General features: G+C 35.2%; 1 protein-coding gene across 1 annotated transcript in view; it reads left to right on the top strand.

Annotated features, from left to right (window-relative positions):
* The first annotated feature begins 567 nt into the window (after positions 1 to 567).
* Positions 568 to 20569, top strand: part of LOC143232246 (mannose-P-dolichol utilization defect 1 protein homolog) — an 89089-nt gene continuing 69087 nt past the window's right edge. Inside the window, exons 1-2 of the mRNA XM_076467416.1 lie at positions 568 to 767; positions 11371 to 11436. Coding sequence (XP_076323531.1) covers positions 683 to 767; positions 11371 to 11436 — 151 coding nt within the window. The 5' untranslated portion in view covers positions 568 to 682. The remainder of the gene's footprint in view (positions 768 to 11370; positions 11437 to 20569) is intronic.

The following is a 20569-nucleotide window of genomic DNA, read 5'->3' on the forward strand; positions in this document are numbered from 1 at the left end:
CACACTTTCAAAATAATTTCTTTAAAACATTAATTTAAATAAACACATTACAATAAACTATTGGGTTGAGGAATAATTCGTGAGCGTTTTTTCAAGTTAAAAAATATATTCATAAATGAAACGCTTTCGCAAAATATTTCATGTCATTTGGTAGATAATTTTTTGCTCTAATAGATGGTGTGTTTGATTTTCATATGTCTTTAATTTTTGCTTTCATTTTCAGCTCATTAAATGGAATGTCAAGTGGACAAAATCGAGCATTTTCGACACCATCTGCTTTTCGCATTTAATTTCTTGCAATTTCGTTTAAAACAATGCATACTATATACCTAGGTATTACATGAAATAAAGTATCATAATAAATATTTTGGGTGTAATGTGTTCATGCATTGAAGTATTGTATAGTCTTGCATGTAATGCTTGAATGAAATTATTTAAAAACGCTCACGAATTATTCCTCAACCTAATACTTATCGTGTTTTGAAGTCCATTTTCTATTTTAAATTAATACTAAAAAGTATATTACATTTGTATAGTTTGCATGTTTTTCTATGTACACACCAGATGGCCTTTTCTTAGAAAAAGGCATGTGCTTCAATAAAATAAAAAGTTATTGGAAAGAGGTTTAATTTAAGCTTTATAAATTTTAAAAATTAAGTTGTGTTAGGAATTGTTGTTTTAAATGGATATTTTTCGGAAAAGTGTACTTTTATTTCTTCCGCAACAGTGTTTTGAGGAGTTCTTCGTAGATTTTAATTTTTTTCATGGCAAGTAATTGTTTGAATCACTCTATTTATTTATTTAAACCAATGTTGTGCAGTTCGAGAAGCAGTAGTAGAGATGTACGACCATTACCTCTAGTAGAATGTTGATGAGCGTAACCTTGCAGTGTTAATATTAACGGAACGTACTGAAAGAAGATGATCTCGTGTTGTAGTTGATTAATTTCTTAATCTTAAGCCATTCAAGCAGTCTGTTGTTGCTAGTGGTATGGTAAAAATAAAATAGTAATTTAGGTTGTAAGTTGCATCTGTTATTCTTGTTATGTGGGATTGTTAAATACAAATCTAGAGAGGTTATAATTTTATTGTATAGGTTAGGCCAGTTGGGAATATTTACTTTTATCTTATTTTAGACTAATTACATTAGGAAGCACATCGAACTGTTAGAAAGGGTTTAAAGGAAGGTTAGTAGTATAGAATGATACCTGTCTTAGAAAGGTTGTTATATAAGACTGAGTTAAAATCTATGAAACCATGGTGAAAGTAGTAGAATCCTGGGACACAAATGTGAACTTTGGCAGCATAAGAGCCATCTTTAGTAAGGCATTATGTTTTCAAGGAGAGTGGTTGGCTTTAGGAATACATTGCCTTAAGATGTGGTGGAAGCAGTATACTTAAGGGAGTTAAACAGAAGGTTTGTTAAATATTTGAAAAATAAGGACTAGCTTCAAGTTTTTTCACTTTTTAATAGTTTGATTTAGTGATATGGTAGCCAAGATGGACCAACAGATGCATTATGGTCCTAAAGTGCTATTTTGTTTCACTTTATCTTATAATTTGTCTTGAGACAAAATAAAAGTGTTTTTCTTTCTATTTGGTCTTTGCCCTGATCCTTCTTTGTAAATTATTTCTACAAAATTGTTAAAATTGCACTTCACCAATCTCATCTCATTCAACTCGTAACAGTTGTTTTTCATGTAATGTGATAATATTATTAGAGAGATCAACATTCACAAATGAATGCAACATGTCTATGCCATGTAATCCCAACATGGCCAATTTGAACACCAGAAAATTTGAAAACTGTTTCCATCATTGCTTCAGACCTCTAAGAAGGTGTATTCGTACCAAATTCACGTACGTTCATTAATGTACACACGAATAATTCACAAAACCCCAAATTAACCTTTCCTTGCTGAAAAATTGAGAAAAAGACCAGAGTTGCCTATATGTGTTTAGGACCTATAAAAAAAAATTATACTAAATACCATGTAAATTAATTGAAATAGGACTAAATATTTGATCAAAACCCAAAAAATTACAAGTTTATATAGCCTTTTGTCCCCATCCTCCAAAAAAGGGCCATATTCCACATTTTTTGTATGTCTATTTGGGATGTATAATGTATCTTTTTACCAAATCTTAAGTAAATCAGTTAATCGTGTTTTCTGTGGCATTTTTATGCTCCTGTAGTTAATTAAGATTGACAAATCCAACATTTTTTGTGCCATTGTGTTGAATTTGTGAAAATATATATTCATGCCAAGTTACATCTTCATTACTGTAAGTATGACTAAGCAGGAGCCTAAAATATATATTTTTCAGTTGTTTTGCCTTTGATCCCATGAAACCTTACAAGACCTAAATTAAAAAAAATAAAGGTATCTGGACATATTGGACAAAGATATAGCCCTAACATAGTTAAAGATGAAGGAGCAGCAGTCAGTTGAAAAGTGTGTGAAAGAAGAATAGAAAAATAGTGTATTTCTGTGGAGATAAATAACATTTCAGTCATAACTGTGTCTATTGTATTCTTGCTTTTCTGTTGAGCTCTAGTTAAGTTCTTATCATTTTGCAGATGTTGTGTGGTTGAAAAAGTTGTACATTCTTTACTTTCACTCATAATTACAGAAATTCAAAAGATGTATAATTCATAACATCAAAATAAGACCAATACTAATTTTTTCACTGGCACTCATTTTATATAAACTCTGTATCATGGATTGTTGTGAAAAATGTATAGTTTAATACCAGAGAAAGTGGATAAAAAAGTATTACAAGTTTTCAAAATCTGTACAGACTTCTAACAGTGGAGATTAGGAGGTCTATGAAGATACTAGAGGAATAGTCAGGCTTTGTGAGATAAATATTAATTCTGACATCAAAGACTATGCAGTTTGAAAAGAAACAATGTTAAGATGAGATAGGAATTTAAAAATGAAGATGAGATGGTTTTGGTTAATGATTGTGTTGATTAAGCATCTGTAGTGAAGGTTTTTTATAGAAAACAATGATGGATTCTACAAGTGAATCACTTTTCAAAATATCCTTGAATGAAGTCAGGATTAAGCCAGAGGTAGTGCAGTTCAATATTGGAAAATTGAAGGTAGAAAGGACATCTTGGCTAAAAATATTCATCATAGAATAACAAAGTATAACAAAACTGTGGACTTGCATATCGTTAACTTTAATTTTAAATGTTTGTTTATAGTGGTGAGAAGCTAGAATGGGATTGGCTAGCTCTGCACCAAATTTTAAGAGAGAAGAAAAAGATTGTACAAAATGTTTTAAGTAATTACTGGTCAGTTAGTCTTCAGTGATTTAGAAATTGGTGGAGTCTATAATTAGAGAGGTTTGATAAGAGTACCTAGACCAATTTCATACAATGATAGATGAAGGGCGTGGATTTAAAAATGGGATTTTATGCCTTATTGATTTTCTTTAAAAAAAAAAAAAAGTTATGTGATATCTAGATAGAAGCTGCACATTAGATGTGGTATAACACTTGATGTTTCAAAAGGCTTTTGATAAGGTGTGACATAAGAGATTTCTGAGAAAGTTAAATCTGTTGGGGACGGAGATAACTAGCTAGTTAAATGGATTAAGAGTTCCTTGGTTTGGGTAGTGAGAGGTAGAAAGCTGTTACTAATGGGATTATATCGTAGTGGATTCATGTTATAGGTGGTGTACTTCAGAGTTCTGTTTTATTTTTGAATTTCATTAACAACAGTGACAATGGAATAACCAGTAAATTGGTTATGTTTGCAGATTATATTAAATGTGTATTTCAAGTAGTACTGAAATTTCTGTAAATATGGTTTTGCAGAGATTTGGACTATTTGGTAAGTTGGTCCAGCACTTGACAGATGCATTTTGATCTTAATAAAAGTAAGATTATTAATAATGATAAATATTCTTAAAGCCTTACAGAAGAAGCTCAAAGTGAAATCTTTAAAGAAACATCTGGATGTAGATAATAAAAATCTGTTTAAACAAAATATGTCAGCAGTAAGATAAGATTTTAGGTTGTATATTTATAGAACTGTTGAGCATAAGTAAAGGGAATTAATCAGTTCACTCTATAAAGTACTGTTTAGACTTCATTCAGAGTGGTGTCTTCAATTTTCTTCATTGTATATGAACTGTATTATGGTTTGCTGTGAGTGGAATGAATCTAATTGGGTTACTGGCATACTGGTTGGTCTTAAAAGTGTTTCTGACCTCTAATAATATTTCCCCTCAGTGTGGATTCCTGTACGTGGTGAGGAAACCTCCCAGGGAAGGTTTTGTTCTTTCACTTTACCTCGTCTGGAATCTAATCATCCACCCACATATTTGCTGTATGTAGTGGCACGAGAAGGGGAAGAGAGGATCTTGGTGGTTGAGTGGTCCAACCCTAGCACACAACTTTGGCCTTGAATTCCTGTAGACAGGCAGCCTCGAGGTGGCCCCTCTTGGGTCAGTCAACTGGTCCACTTGGGCTAGGGTTAACCAAATACCAGTGTTGGATGTTCTCAGTGGTTGTCTTGGACATTGTATCTGATGCTGGTGTTTGGGTATAGTGTTCACGAAACCCTGGCATTGCTGCAGTGTCCTTGTTTGACGTTGTAGTGCGTCCCCTCGTAGGGCTCCATGGTGGGTGGGTGGGCACTGAAATTTCCCTTTTTTATTATGGATCCTCCAAATAAAAACTTAAATAAAATAGTGAGGAAACAGTCCATAGATAAATGACAATGTTTTGAAGATTCTGAGCATCAAACTTCAACATCTGTAACACCTATTGTACCTCATTTTGTATCCTAAATTCTCTTTCAAACAAACCTTTAGGGCAAATGTCCCCTTTTTCGTTCAGAAGGGACTGGAAGGACTTGCTAGCTTTCCAAAGTCAGTAAAGAAGCTTTGACATGGTGACTTATTGGTGGACATTCAAAGGCAATTGGAGATACACTTATTGAGGTTACACCTCATGCTACTTTGAATTCATCACGAGGAGTTATTGTTGAGAGGAATTTGAAGAATATTCCCAAGTCAGAGATTCTTGCTAAAGGAGTTTCTGCAGTGAAGCATATCTCTCCTCTCAAAGATGGAATGACAATGCCGACCAATATCCTTGTTCTGACATTTACGTCACCACATACACCTGCCACCATTAAGGCAGGTTATCTTGATAGCAGGGTACGGCCATACATTCCAAACCCTCTCCAATGTTTCTAGTGTCGGCAGTTTGGTCACTCAAAGACGTCATGTCGTGGTTTTCCAACATGTGCTCATTGTGGTGGCAAGTACCATGATGCCTGTGAATGTGAAACAGACCCTCATTGCATCAATTGCAATGGTTCTCACCTGTTCTACTTTCATTCTTGCCCTAAATGGTTGGAAGAACTACAGTGGGAGTGCAGACAGATCTCTCTGTGCCTTCAAAAGAATTGTTCTCAAAACAAATGAAAAGTCTTTTGACCTTCATGGTTAAAAAAGTTGATGAATGAACTTCAACACCCATCTCTGTCCTTTACATACATTCCAACAAACCCCAAGATCCACATCCTTTGGTTCCAGGTACAGGCATTTTCTCGGATACATCTTCTCCCACCCCAAGTAGCAAAACAACCATTCGTTCATGTCCTCAGTCAAGGGAATCCCCTTCCAACAGCAAAGTCCTACCCAATTGACCCAGGGCAGGATCCATGGAGATTGATAGACCACCCTTCAATGAGGACAGTAAGGAAAAAGACGTGATAATAAACAGATGGGTTCTCCACCCAGTTTTCATGCATGAAAATAAAAATGGCCACCTTGATACAATTGAACTTTGAGGCTTATCTTCTAATCTGAATGACATCAAAACACTGATTGCTTCCTACTATCCTGTACGGCTTTTCTTACAAGAAACATCTTTGAAACCTGTCGATACAGTCACCTTTTGGTGGTTTTCTTTGTACAGAAATGACAGGCTATGTGATGGACGAGTTCTTGGAAGGGTGGCACTACTAATTGATCAGTATGTGCCCACCCTGTCTTTGCTACTCGACACTCCCTTAGAGGCTGTTGCCATCCATGTTTCCTTGGGTCATACCATCACTGTTTGTTCTCTCTACCTATTGCCTGGAGAGACATATTATGAATCAAACCTTGATGCTCTCACTGAACAGTTGCCATCTCCCTTTTTAATCCTTGGGGAAGTGCTGATATTGATAGGAGGGGTTGCTCTGTAGAGTGTTTGCTCTCTGATCACAACCTTTCTCTTTTCAATACTGGTTTTCCTACTTATTTTCATGCACTTAGTCAGTGCTTTACTGCTATTGATCTCTCAATTTCCTCCTCTTCACTATTCTCCCATTTTTCATGGAGGGTTGACAATAATCCACGAGGCAGTGATCATTTTCTTATAATTTTGAGAGAGACTGGTCATGGTCGATGCCAGCCAACCCTCGTGTCCCGGTGGAAGCTAGATCATGCAAACTGGCCCTCTTTCACTGCTCTTGCAGAATTTGGTCCTGCCATTGTCTGTAAACCATTAATAGACGACTGAGTGGCATCAGTAACTGACTGTATTATACAGGCAGCTGCTCATAGTATTCCTAAACCTTGACATGTTTTCCACTATATTCTCCTCTGTGGTGGAATCCTGCCTGCCACATGGCACGGAAGGCTGAAAAACTGGCATGGGATACTTTCCATAGATACTTCACACTCTTGAACCTCATCACTTTCCGGCAGGCCCATGCACATGCTAGGTGGGTAAGACGCCAAAGCCAGAAGGAATCTTTGATTAAGTTCACAACTAGCATATCTTCTACCACCAGTTCCAAGGTCATATGGGACAGGATTTGAATGGGCAATGGGCACTACAATTGTCCCCCTCTCCATCTTACTCTCTGATGGCCAAGAGGTAGCTGATGTCCAGAGCATTGCCGGTACTCTAGGTGAAAGCTTTTGCTGGGCATCTAGCACTTCTGCTTGTTCCTCCACCTTCTTGGCCATCAAGACTCGGACAGAGCGTTCACCTCTTTCCTTTCGAACCGACTGTCTCTTAGACTATAATTGTCCCTTTACACTGGTTGAACCGAAAATGGCTTATCGGTCTGGCAGTGCATCTTTTGGACCTGATGATGTACACTATGACATGCTCCAATATCTCTCTTCTGCTTCTCCTGATATTCTTCTAATTGTTTTTAACCAGATCTGGCAGGAGAATGTTTTTCCTGATGCCTGGTGCCAGCCTATTGTCCTACCTTTCCAAAATTCCTTCAAATTACCATCCAATTGCTTTGATGAGCTGTCTCTGTAAGACTTTAGAGAGGATGGTTGATGCTTGTCTTGTTTGATTCCTAGAATCAAACAACTCTCACCCACCCAGTGTAGACTCCAATGACAGCGCTCCATCATGGACCACCTGATTCAGCTTGAAAGGTCAGAGAAGCCTTTCTCAAATGACAACATCTTGTATCAATATTCTTTGACATTGAGAAGGCTAATGATACAACATGGAGGTATGGCATTTTGTGAGACCTCCATATATATAGGTTACGTGGCCATTTGCCCATTTTTATTAATTTTTTAATGGACTGGAGATTCCTAGTTTGTGTGATTTCAACACATTCTCATTCATTTCTACAGGCCATACTTTTTCAGAACAAATGATCTGCCATTGCTCCTTTTGGCCTTTATATCCAGGTACAGTTTGAATGAATTGCATCTGTTTTTGGATAATATTGCTGTATCCACTGGTCAGCCCATCTCATCATGGCTTATTACAGTCCCCAAATGTGACCTGTCTTTAAGTCATCTGAGAAAAGCAGACACTCCCAATTGGAAATACTGTTTGCTATTTGCTGAACATTTTTTGAACTATCCTTCCATTCCTCTTTATACAGATGGTTCAAAATCAGGTGACTGTGTGGGTTCTGCCATGATTTGTTGAGGTTTGGTGGTTGTGCACAGAATCCCCTCTGCAGCTTCTGTGTTCACTGCTGAACTGTATGCCATTTCTCTTGTCCTGGGTCACATAGAAGCTAAGCAGAACTCAAACTGCACTGTTTATATTGACTTACTTAGTTATATACTGGCCCTTGAATTGCTTCACATTAGTTCACACCCTGTTCTTGGCAATATTCAACACTGACCGGTCCATTTCCTTTCAACATTTACTTCTATCCAGTTTTTCTGGATACCGGGCCATATTGGTATTCAAGGAAACAAACTTGCCGACAACGCAGCTAAATCTGTCTTCTCTGGCACTATCACCACTGTGCATGTTCTATACATGGACTATGATCCTGTATTCTACTTAGCAATCGACTTAGAATGAGCAATGCGAAATCAAGCTTTTCCAAATAAAACCCTCTGTTGGACTTTGGCCATCTTGCTTCTGTGAGGATCAGAAAGAGGAAGTTCTAACTAGACTATGCATTGGTCACAGTTTTTTAACACATCCTTTTCTTTTATCTGGAACTGATGCACCAGTGTGTAGTCTGTGTAACACTCAGGTAGCAATAAGCCACATTTTACTTTCTTGCCATTATTACAACTTTCAACAGTGGCACCATTTTAAACATGTTCTGTCCCAAGGTTTGTCCATTATGTTAGTGTTATTGGTGATGGTGATACTGTGCATCTTGGTCATGTTTTTAGTTTTTTAAAGACCATTAATCTTTTTAATGCAGTTTAAGTTTTTTAATTCATACATTAGACCTTTTTAATGTGATTCCCTTTTAAGAATCAAAGTCCATCTAGTTCAATTTGAAATTAGAAAATGGGTGTAACATTAACTTGAAACCACAGCTGAAAAGGCTAACATCAGATGACTAATGCTGCCCATCCTGGTGAGTTATTTTTAAAATTTTGCTACAAGTCTTTTAAAACTTTTATTACTTTTTGAAAATGACCATAACATCAAATACCTCAAACAGGACTGGAAAGGCGAACTTCAGGTGACTGATGGTGGTTTCTGTACTTACCTGTTAGTCTTCGTGGCAAGTTACAATGATTACAGTTATGCTTTCAACACTCCTACGAAAAGACGTTTCTAGTCCTGATTTCTCCAAGCCCGTTCCCCTGGCTGTGGTTTTGCTAGATAGTAGATAGGGACAGTGGGAATCTCGTCAATCCATTCATTAATGGATTTAAATGGCAATTTCATTTAAATACAAAATTATTAGCCTAATATTAATAACCTTTCAAGTTGCTCTGGGGCCTATTAGGCCCCACTTTTTGTAGGAGTGTTAAAAGTCCTTTACAATTTGTATTACTGTAGTTTTTTGTAGACTAGATGTAAACATTGGTTTTATGCTATTTATGTTTTCTTTTAATTTTTGTTTTACCTTAATTTCCTTTTATGAATTTTATTAACTTTAATTTTATTTTTTTACTGAATGTTTGGCACATATAGCCTAGCTGCTTTATGCCATAAAACACTAAATCAACCAACCAACCAGCCAGCTGATAATATTTTGAAAGACTTGGAGCCAGTTTGCTGTGATTCATGAACAACTGAGAATAATTTAAAATCTGTTCAAATCAGAGTGGTATTTCAGACAAGAATATGGAAATTTACATATAGCATTTCAGATTATGCAATTGGTCATAAGTTGTCAGCTTTTCATAACAATGAACTAAAGGGTGATTAGAATTATTTTACATTTGTAGTTTTGCCATAGCATGTTTATAATTATTCTTTTAAATGTTAATGTGTATTTATTTTATAACTACTGTAAAGAAAGTGGTAATGCTGATGAGTTATCAGTTGTCCAAGTTCATCTGATGTTTCTAGATATTACTGATTATCAGTCCTACCAATTAAATTTAACCATTAATGGACAGTCTTGGAATAAAATATATATGTTAAAAAAACAAATGGCATGAAAAGACATTTTAAGGCTTTATTCTGGACTTTTCTAACATTTTCTCTCTTCATAAATATTTTAGTATATAAAGAATTTGTGGTAAAATGAATAACTGCATAGATATATATGTAATTGATACTTTCCTTACTGTATATAATTAAATGTGAATATTTGTTATGGTGTTCCTTACAATCACTGGTGGATGTGTGAATTTATATTATAGTTTTAAGTAATTAAGCATGTTTCATGTCTTCCATAATAACCTAACTATATTTTGGAATAATGGCTTAAGTTAAAATTTTTATTATGCATATAATTTCACACATAATTTGTAGATTTTAGCAAAATAATCATTGGTTAGAGTATTTTTAAGTAGTACAGTAACCAAATCTTTTGATTCCTACAATCAACATTCACTATCACACACTTCTTAATTCAAATTACTGGTTTTCTTATAATAAATAAAGCTTATCCCAGGATTGTAGGAAGACCTATGTTGGGTGCCAGATTTTATTTGTAATCCACCAACTTTTGCATTTTTTGACTTAGGAGTTGGAGAAAAGTGCATGTGAATTAGTCACAGATAGAAGCAAGAATTAAAATTACATTGTACTTTTAGGTTTTAATACAGTGTTCTACAATTGTAGATTACCTATATCAACTATCATTATAAATGTGTGTGTGTATTTATAATCCAATTTATCATATTTACCAACAAAATTATTACATACAGTTTTCTTTCTTTATGCAAGTTGCTTTGCACCATAAAATGCCAAACAACCAACCAATCTTAATGCAAATATATTTCAATATATAAACGATAATACAATTTTATAATAACATTTATTACAAATACTGATTTATATACAAAAGTTTTACAAATTTACAAATAATATTGTCTTCTATCTGATTTGGAACAGAATATCTTATTGAGGATTCACAATGAGTGAGTTAATTCTTAATTGGCACAGGTTCAACTCAATGGGGAGCTAGTTAGCTCTTTTGAGTTTCTATTGATGAAGTTATGTAATGTTTTTGCATAAATACTAATGCCCATTGTAAATATACTGGAGTTAAATTATTTGATGTTTGAAATTTATAAATGTTCCTGGTTAATATATTGGAAGTTCCCAATTAATAAGCATTAACCACAGTTATAGTTTCTGAGGTTTTTTTTGTATACCAGTTCTTGCAAACCAACAATATATAACTTGTCTCTTGGCATGTTGCATTGGTTACATTTAGAGGCATCATGAGAGTTTTTAGAAATTTCAGCCTGCACAACAATATTGACTATACATTAGTATTTACATAAACACGTATGTTTATTCTTACACCTTTTACTGCTTTATTGAATTTTGCAATGAAAATTTAACACTAAGTTCTATACATTTTGAAATATAAATTTAACTCACACAAACATCGATATTGAAATAGATATGTAATAGTAAATCTGTGACAATATGTGCATGTTTTTGTAATAAAAATAATTATTTGTAATATGTTTTGTTTTGTTTTGCATTCAGCTTTCTGCCTCAAGTTAGCAATAGCGAAAGGTCTTGGAATTGGAATAATACTGGGGTCTGTATTGGGTAAGTATGTATATATATCTTAAACACCTAAGTTCTAAACTGTAGCATTTTACCATATACGTTCATACAACTTATTGAGCCTGTATAGATGGTGAAATCCCAAGCTTAAAGACTTACAATAAAGTATTTGCTAGGTCATCTACATGTATGTATTACATTCCAAATTGAGCTTCAGCACTTTGACTGTTGGTGAATGAAAAGAATAATTGAATCAATTGAAATATCATTATGGATAAATAAAAAATAAAAGATAATATAAAACTTGTAATGTTCTGCTTCAGTTATAATTATATAATTTGTAAATTATTTAAATTAGTTGTAAACAACTTGAAATGGGTACACTTTGGTACTATGTCATATTATCTACTGAATGGAAACTACAAAATTTTAATAATGCATTATATTTATAAATTTATGAAAAGGAAATTGAAGCAAAATAATGAAAAATTCAATTTTTCATAATATTTGTAATCAGTTACAAGTGATTCAGAAAAGGAGATAACTTGAAAGAAGGTATTTATCTTTCAAAAAAAAAAAACGGGAATTTTTAATTAAAAAAATTTCCAAAATAATTGATATCTTCATAAAGAATAGTTATGCTCATCACATGGCTGATTACTAGATTTCCATGCCATTTAGACAACTCCACCTAATTTCACATTTTATTATGAACTGTAGTGGTTTATAATGATGTCATCATGTGACAAAAGCTCTCTATTAATAGGAGTACAACATAAACTCCATGTCCATTAACTTTCCTGATCCACTTGTACTTATAACTTCATTATTCTTCTTGGTATTGCATTGAACACATGTTCAAAATTTTTCATATGTATTCAATTTGATGAAATTTGCATTTGTTAATGAAACTGAATTTTTTTTTATTTGGACTTTGTTTCAAAAGGTTGATTTTTTTTTTAAATCATTAAATCTCAAATTACAGTAATGTAGTCCTGTGTGAGTGATGTTATTACACACACAGGTCTTGTTTCAGTTATGCCTTATTAATTGTTTGGGGCAGTTGCAACCATTGATTAGCATATTCTGGATCATCACATGCTTACTGGTCTTTCTACTCCCATCCTGGTGGCCAAAGTTTTTTCTCGGTTGTGATTGGATTATGAATTTTACCTGTTTTGTTTTGGGTAGTGCATTACCACTTGAATAATGATCTTAACCTTCCATTCTCTTTCTGGGTTTCAGTCTCATGTATGTGCCTTTCCTTATCTTTCAACTGTGTCTTATAACTCTGGTTATGGGTTCCTCCTCTGCACATTTCTCTGCATGACATGAGCATTTTACTACATATGTAGACAGAAACTAGGTTAATTGGTCTGTTTTCACAGTATTATTTCAACAGGGTACTGCATAGAGCAGGCTTGAAGAATAAATAAATTTCTTGGAACTCTTGATGGAAGCCATGCCTAATTTCTACACAGAGTTGATTTCTCAGTCAGTTGTACTTATTTTAGCTACATGTTTATAAACACATTGAAATATGATTTGCCAATATTTATTTAGAGAACTCATCAAATTGCCTTTAGCATTTTCTGCTTCTGTTCTTACTGGCACTTTGTATTGTTTCTAACCTAAAATAAGTTTGTTAGATAGACATTTGAATTGTATATAGGTTTTAGTTTTATATTTTCGTTGTTATGTATGTTTTAAGATGTATATATGAAAAATTTGATAATTTATGATGTAACCCAACTCCCTCATGAAGGTTAGTGTAATGTAAATGAGCTCAACATTCTGCTAAAGGCTAAAGTACCTCTGCCAAAATATACTATAATATTGGTATAGGATGTCCATTGATGTGTGTTGTGTTTAATAATAACAATTCTAAATGTGAAAATGTAAATATGTATATAAAAAAAAAATAACTAAAAGATCTTTTAAGATTATTTGACAAAAAAATTAAGGTATGTACCTTTCATGTGTTGTCATATTAAATGTTTCATTGTACTCTATGTTGATGATAATAGCTACAGTTAGTAATATAGTAGAGAAAGTGAAATATAAAACATAAACATTTCCCTTAAAAACTTTTGGTATACATTTTAGAAACTTCTGGGGCTTATACAAATGAAATTTGAACATTGTAAGGTGGAAAAATTGTTTTCATACTTAACATGAAAATCATCTTGCTTTTCAGCTCTTCAGAATCTGAGTGCAAGTAACTACAAAAATAATGAATTTTATTGGAAATACTTGATAAGAATAATCTCACTCTTAGCGTACAAAATACTTATCCTTAACAAAATGTTACCAGTTTTTATTAAGATACATTATAAAACTGAGTTATCAATATGTTGAACTATGTAACATCCTCTGTATAAGCAAGTGCCAAATGTAACTATAGAGTTAATATTTCTCATTTTTTTACTCTGTTATATGAGTTCCTGGAATTTACTTTGTTCTCTCTTATTTCTTACTTCCAAATACCTCATTTCCCTTGATGTTCTTGACTGTTTTGTTTTAACTTGTACACACTTTTTTTTTCCTTTCTCAGCTCCTCACCTTTTATCTAATTGGTCTTTTTAGGGACTGGGTCCCTTGCCTTTTTTGTCCACACTTGTTCTCCAATTTTGCATCTTCATCATTTTCTCACCACTCTGCTGTCTTTTTTTTTAGCTCCACATGTTATTTCAGACACTTGTGTAGAAACTGATTCCTTTCTCTTTGCTAGGTGAGCTTGTTACACTTTTTCTTCTCTATCTTTACTTTTTTCCATTGATTTTGGAACTTATGGAATTAGTTTACATTCATCTTGACTGCATACTTTCCTTGTCCTTGTATATGTGGCCATCATCAGACTACGTGTTTTGCTTCTATGTCTTCAGTGATTTCACTTTTATTTAGAGATTTGGACAGACATGGTACAACTTCAGTCTTTATGATCTTTCCATATTTTCTTTCTTTCTCAACTTTACTCTTTACTCCTGTCTTTTCTGTGTAAGTTCACCCCTGACCTTCTCCTTACAGGTTCCAGACCTTTGTCTGTTTCTCCTCCTTCCATTACAAGTCTAGTTTATCAATCTTCATGTTAGTGACTGTTATGTCTGACCCTTTGGGTTCCTACTATTTCTCTCCTATTATTAGTGTTTTTGTTGCCAGGCATTTTTTATTTCTCCACCACAGAGTTTCATCTTTCCTGTTCACTCCTCTTACCATTTCTTTGTCTGTAGTTGACCATGGTTACAATCAGACATTTTCCTCCACATTTTCTATTGACCTGTGTTCTATATGTTTTTGTATGTTCTGTTCATCATGTTCTTATGTTTCAATTCATTTATCTTCTCTTGGACTTAGCATCAATCCCTTTTATACTCAATTTATATCATGAGAGCCTTTATTCATCATGTTCATGCCCTGGGACTGGCATTCCTTTCCTTGGATAATTGACTTATACTGGCACATTCTCGGATGATATCATCCATTTACAGGAGGCTTCTAGCTTGTTACAAGCTCTAAATTATTTCTGATGATCACTCAATATTTGGTACCTCTTGATATTTTCTTCATCTCTTATCCAAACTATGTTCAGTTTTTTTTCTCACTTATGATGCATCTTATCACCAGGATTTGTATTCTCATCCTGTTGAAGAGGTTCTTTCACTTTTGAAGACTGGCTTTTCTGGTATCCCTCATTCTGTAGAGTTGTACACATGTGCATCTTATTCAGTAGACTTTATGAATTCAAGGTATTCTTTCTTTGATTCCATTGCTCTCATTTGTGAACCTCTTCTGAAGGAATTTTCATGGTTACTGGTACTTGGTTTGTTGGTTTGGCATTTTATGGTGAAAAGTACTTAGACTATCTGTGCCTTGTAGTACTTGCCCATACTACTTCTTGTATCCACTTACTAGCTCTCACAATGGATTTGTCTCTTTGTTGATGTGGAAGCATCAACAAAAGAGAAGTATTCACCTCACATCAGTATGCTCAAACTTCTCACTATTCATCAGACATGCACCACTTTGACAACTCCATGGTCATTTCTTACATCAACCTTCCAGGAGGTACCTATTCCCAGGACCCTTTATTTTCAGGCAATAAATCTATTCTTCTGTGCCCAATTATTTTGGATTTATCTTGTTATTTATCATTTGCAAGCAGCTAAAACTTTGATTGTGTACTGCCTCTCTGAACTGTTATGTATTATATGAATGAAATGGTTTCTACACCTCCAGACCTTTCCATAGATGCCTTTAAACCCATCTTATTCCCAGGCTTCCTCTTTTCTGATGCACTGTTTCTCATCATTCAGTTCTGACTGCCTATTTTCTATGCCTGTTGTTGGTGCCTCTTTGGCCAACTCAGACTTGGTTTTATCTGCTTATTTGTTTGACATACAGATCCCTCTTTTATTGCCCAATATCCCCCTTCTGTTACTGTAACCTCAAAAATCCATTTTTCATTGAGAGGTATCATTCCTCTATCTTCACATATCATCTCGTCTCTGGCCTATCAGGCCATACCTTTAGTCATGTGGCATTGTTCTTGTCACATTATCATTACTTTTCCACTCTGTACTAAGTATTGGGTCTTTTGTCATTGGTTTATTGGTCTTTCCTCTCCTCCTGGTAACTATCTTTCAGACTGGCCTCAAGATATAGTAAGTAAATCAAGGCAACCACCTTGGTTTCTTCACCTCAAGGGGGGTTCCACACCTATGACATCACACAAATGTATAAATGGCATAAAAACCCAACAGAGTGCTTTGTTTGTTGAATAGATTGTTTGAATTGACTTGCCAAAGTAATTCACTCATTGATTCATTTAAGCCAGTGACAATGGCTTTCATGGCTGCATAAATGAGTCATTGAAATTTATCTGAATGATTTCTCTTTCAGAAATAGTTTTTTTCCAGTTAGATTTTTATTATTTTTATCTGAGAAAAATATATCAAGAGAGGCTGAATAGAACCACTATAATATTCATTGAGAATAAAAAGCACCAACATCATATTACCAAGATTTTATAGCAAAGTTTGCTGCAAGGAAGTTGCAGGTGGATTTTAAAAAGTAGATGACACAACACTGATTGAGAACTTTTTTAAGGTGGCTCTGCACATGTAGATTTACTCCTGTTGCACCTACCTAAAGTCAGTCCTTGCTACCATTATGCCTTTTAACCTGGCTGTTTTCCTATGGTTTGTTGTTCTCCACCTTTACTGGTTATGAGGTGACCTAATGATTAAATTCCACATTTCCTGGTACCACATGGTGTTTGTTCCCTTGTCCTTTCAACTTTGTTCCACTCCTTCAATCTTCTCTGACCTTCTCACCTGATTTCAGTATCTAATTGGTACCTTAATATTACTTTGCATCCTTTTATTTGTGATCTGTTTGAGCCATTGGCTTCTTGCTCATTATATTATCTTTCTCTCTAGACTTTTTTCTTTCTTCTCACAAATGATTACCAACATTATAATATCTATGATATGGATGCTTCTCATGGTCTCTTCCACCACAGTTACAGGAGGTGGACAAAGAAAGTGGCCTTCTTGAAAGTGTTGTTAATTTAGTATATTTTCTATTAGATAACAGAGAAATGTGTAAAATTATATGGTTTTAGAATGCATTCAACAAAATTTGTTCAAATATGATCTCAAATCCTAAGCTTACCACTGGCTTTGACAAATACCTGAACTTTTCATGATTTTAGTTACATTTTCTCATAAAAAGCATTGTGCATCTGCTGTAGTTACTTATATCTTCTTATTTCAATTAGACTTTCTTTCTAGGCCAAGAGTATATTGTGGTTGAGATATGTGTTCTTATGGAACCTCTTCCAGTAGGTGTCATATTCCACGAACTTCCCTTTGGACACTTTCTGAAGGGAACTCATCTGGATAAAATTTTGCACTGATCTTTCTGCCAATTTTAGTGTGGAATTCTGGCTATTCTTGGAAGTTAGTATTTTTCTTAACTACAAGCGTATTTTCTATAGATACTTTCCTATTAACATTGTTATTTGTACTCCCCACTTCTAGTGCCCTATTTTATTTACTTGTCTCACCAAAGAATGAAATTATTGAGTGCATGAGCATAGGGAGAGTTGTTGTGCATGAAAGTTTTGTTGCCCTCCTATTGATGGGGAGTTTTTATTGCATGATATGTGTCAGCTCAGTCTGAATTAAATGCTTGTAAAAAATATGTGGGAATTGTGTCAGTGTTAGTGGCGTGAAACTCTCACAGGCAGATGCACAAGGAAAATAGCTGTTCTCTGTGTGAAAGTGAGTACTTTCAGGTCAGAAGAATGTAAATTTAAAAAAAAAAATTATTTCTATACAAAAAATAGTAAAACATCTCTCATGATTGTTATGAGAGATTACTTGACAAATAAACGTTTTTTTTTTTATACACTACTAGCAAAGGTACCCAGTTTCACACTGGTTGTTAGGTTTATATATTTCAGCAAGTGCATAAAATGTATCATCAAAGTAAAAGTATCGATTCATTTTTAAACTTAGGTCATTTTTTGTTATATCATCAATAAATACAAACCTCTTTAATTAACAAAGACAAAAATAAGAAACCAGCAAATATTTTTCTAGTTTTGTTGTGTATATATTTCATTTTATACTTTTCAGTACATGGATTAACAATATTAGGTTATACTTTTGTTACTAAATGACATGATATAAAGGCCATTGTTGGATCTTGTTCTTACCAAAATGCACTGGCTTTTTTATACGAAATTGTTACTCTGATATACTACAGGGTATACTATGGGGCATGCATGTGGACAAGTACTAATCCCCAGGTGCACACTCCCAGGGTCTACTTAGTATGGGTGCAAAATTTCAGCAGTCTGTTCTCTCCTCTTGGAGTTAGTATTGCACACAAACAGACATGCCCTTTTATTAACATAACATTTTGGAGCAACATGGGACTATTGGTTAATTTCAGCTGTCCTATCCTCAAAGCTAAATTTAAATAATTTAAAAAATGAATAAAACTCTTAGTCAATCCTTAATATTCATGTACTTACCAAACTTTTTCTTAAATTCACTTAAAATTACTACCTCTACAACATCAAAAGACCAACCACCCTATTAGAAAAATTAAACTTTCTTAGCTGATGATGATTTCTACCTTGTAAAATTTGTCTCCTAGCACTACTGTTCTCACTGTTGTATATGAAGAAAGATGGTACATGAACACTGTCAATTCCCTTTTTACAACCTTTAACACCTCAATCAGATCCCTCCCTTGGTGTGGATTCCTGTACGTGGTGAGGGGACCTCCCAGGGAAGGTTCTGTTCTTTCTTGTTACCTCCTCTGGGATCTAACCATCCTCCCACATGTTTGCCGTGCGTGGCGACCTGTGAAGGGGAGGAAAGGATCTTGGTGGTTGAGGGGTTCAACCCTAACACACCACTTTGGCCTTGAATTCCTGTAGACGGGCAGCCTTTGGGTCGCCCCCCTTGGGTCAATTGGCTGGTCCACTTGGGCTAGAGTCAACCAAGTACCAGTGCTGTGGACATTGTGTCTGCTGGTGTTTGGGTATATGCTCACGAAACCCTGGCGTTGCTGCAATGTCCTTGCATGACATTGTAGTGCGTCCTGACGTAGGGCTTTTGGTGGGTGGGGTCAGTGGGTACCAAAATTTTCCTTTTTTCTATGGATCCTCCTACGAAAAATTTAAATAAAATAGTGAAAAAACAGTCGATAGGTAAACGACCAGGTCATGGAGACTCTGAGCAGAAATGTTCAACATCTGTAACACACATACCTCATTTTCTTATATTATATTCTCTTTCAGAAAAACCTTTAGGGCAAGTGTCCCCCTTTTTTATTCAGAAGGGACTATAGGGACTTGCTGGCTCTCCAAAGTCAGTAAAAAAGCTTCGATCTGGAGACATATTGGTTGAAACATCCACATCCCAATGGAGTGAACTCCTCATGAATTTAAAGGCAATTGGGGTGTACCTATTGAGGTTACCCCTCATGCTACCTTGAATTCATCATGAGGATTTATTGTTGAGAGGGATTTGAAGAGCCTCCCTGAGTCAGAGATTCTCGCTGGTTTCTCCACTCAAGGAGTTTCTGCAGTGAGGTGCATCTCCACTCACAAAGATGGAGTTACACTACCGACAGATATCCTCATTTTAACATTTACATCACCATGTGCACCTGCCACCATCAAGGCAGGTTATCTAAATTGCAGGGTACGGCCATACATTCCAAACCCTCTCCAATGTTTCCAATGTCACAGGTTCGGCCACTCAAAGATGTCATGTCATGGTTCCCTGACGTGTTCGTTGTGTCCCACATTGTGTCAACTGCAATGGTTTTCACCTTTCCTACTTTCGTTCTTGCTCAAAATGGTTGGAGGAAAAAGAGGTGCAGCATTTGAAAACGACTCATAACATTAGTTATCCTGAGGCTCAGAAATTGCTGTACGCCACTTCATCTTGGACATATGCTGCTGCACTTCATTCCACAACTACAGTGCTAGTGCAGACAGATCTCTCTGTACCTCCAAGAGAATCATTTTCAAAACAAATGAAAAGCCTTTTGACCTCCATGGTTAAAAAGGTTGATGAATCAACTTCTACACCCATCTTTGTTCCTCTCAGACATTCCAACAAACCCCAAGATCCACATCATTTGGTTTCAAATATAGGCATTTCTTCAGATACATCTTTTTCTCCCACCCCAAGATGCAAAACAATCATTTGTTCACATCCTCGGTCACTGGAATCCCCTTCCAACAACAAAGACCTGCCCAATCAACCCAGGGTAGGATCCATGGAGATCGATAGAGCTCCTCCGGATAAGAACAGTAAGGAAAAAAGACGTGGTTGTAAACAGAAGGGTTCTCCAGCCACATCGCCTACCTGTCATTAAAAATGGCTACCTTGATACAATGGAACTGTCGAGGTTTACGTTCTAATCTGGATGACATCAAAACACTTATTGCTTCCTACCATCCTGTATGTCTTTCCTTACAAGAAACATTTTTGAAACCTGCCGATACAGTCACCTTTCGGTAGTTTTCTCTGTACAGAAATGACAGGCTGTGTGATGGACGAGTAAATGGAGGGGTGGCACTGTTGGTTGATCAGCATGTGCCCACCCTGTCTTTGTCACTCAACACACCCTTGGAGGCTGTAGCCAT

Source organism: Tachypleus tridentatus, chromosome 11, assembly GCF_004210375.1.
Source record: "Tachypleus tridentatus isolate NWPU-2018 chromosome 11, ASM421037v1, whole genome shotgun sequence".
Taxonomy (NCBI): domain Eukaryota; kingdom Metazoa; phylum Arthropoda; class Merostomata; order Xiphosura; family Limulidae; genus Tachypleus; species Tachypleus tridentatus.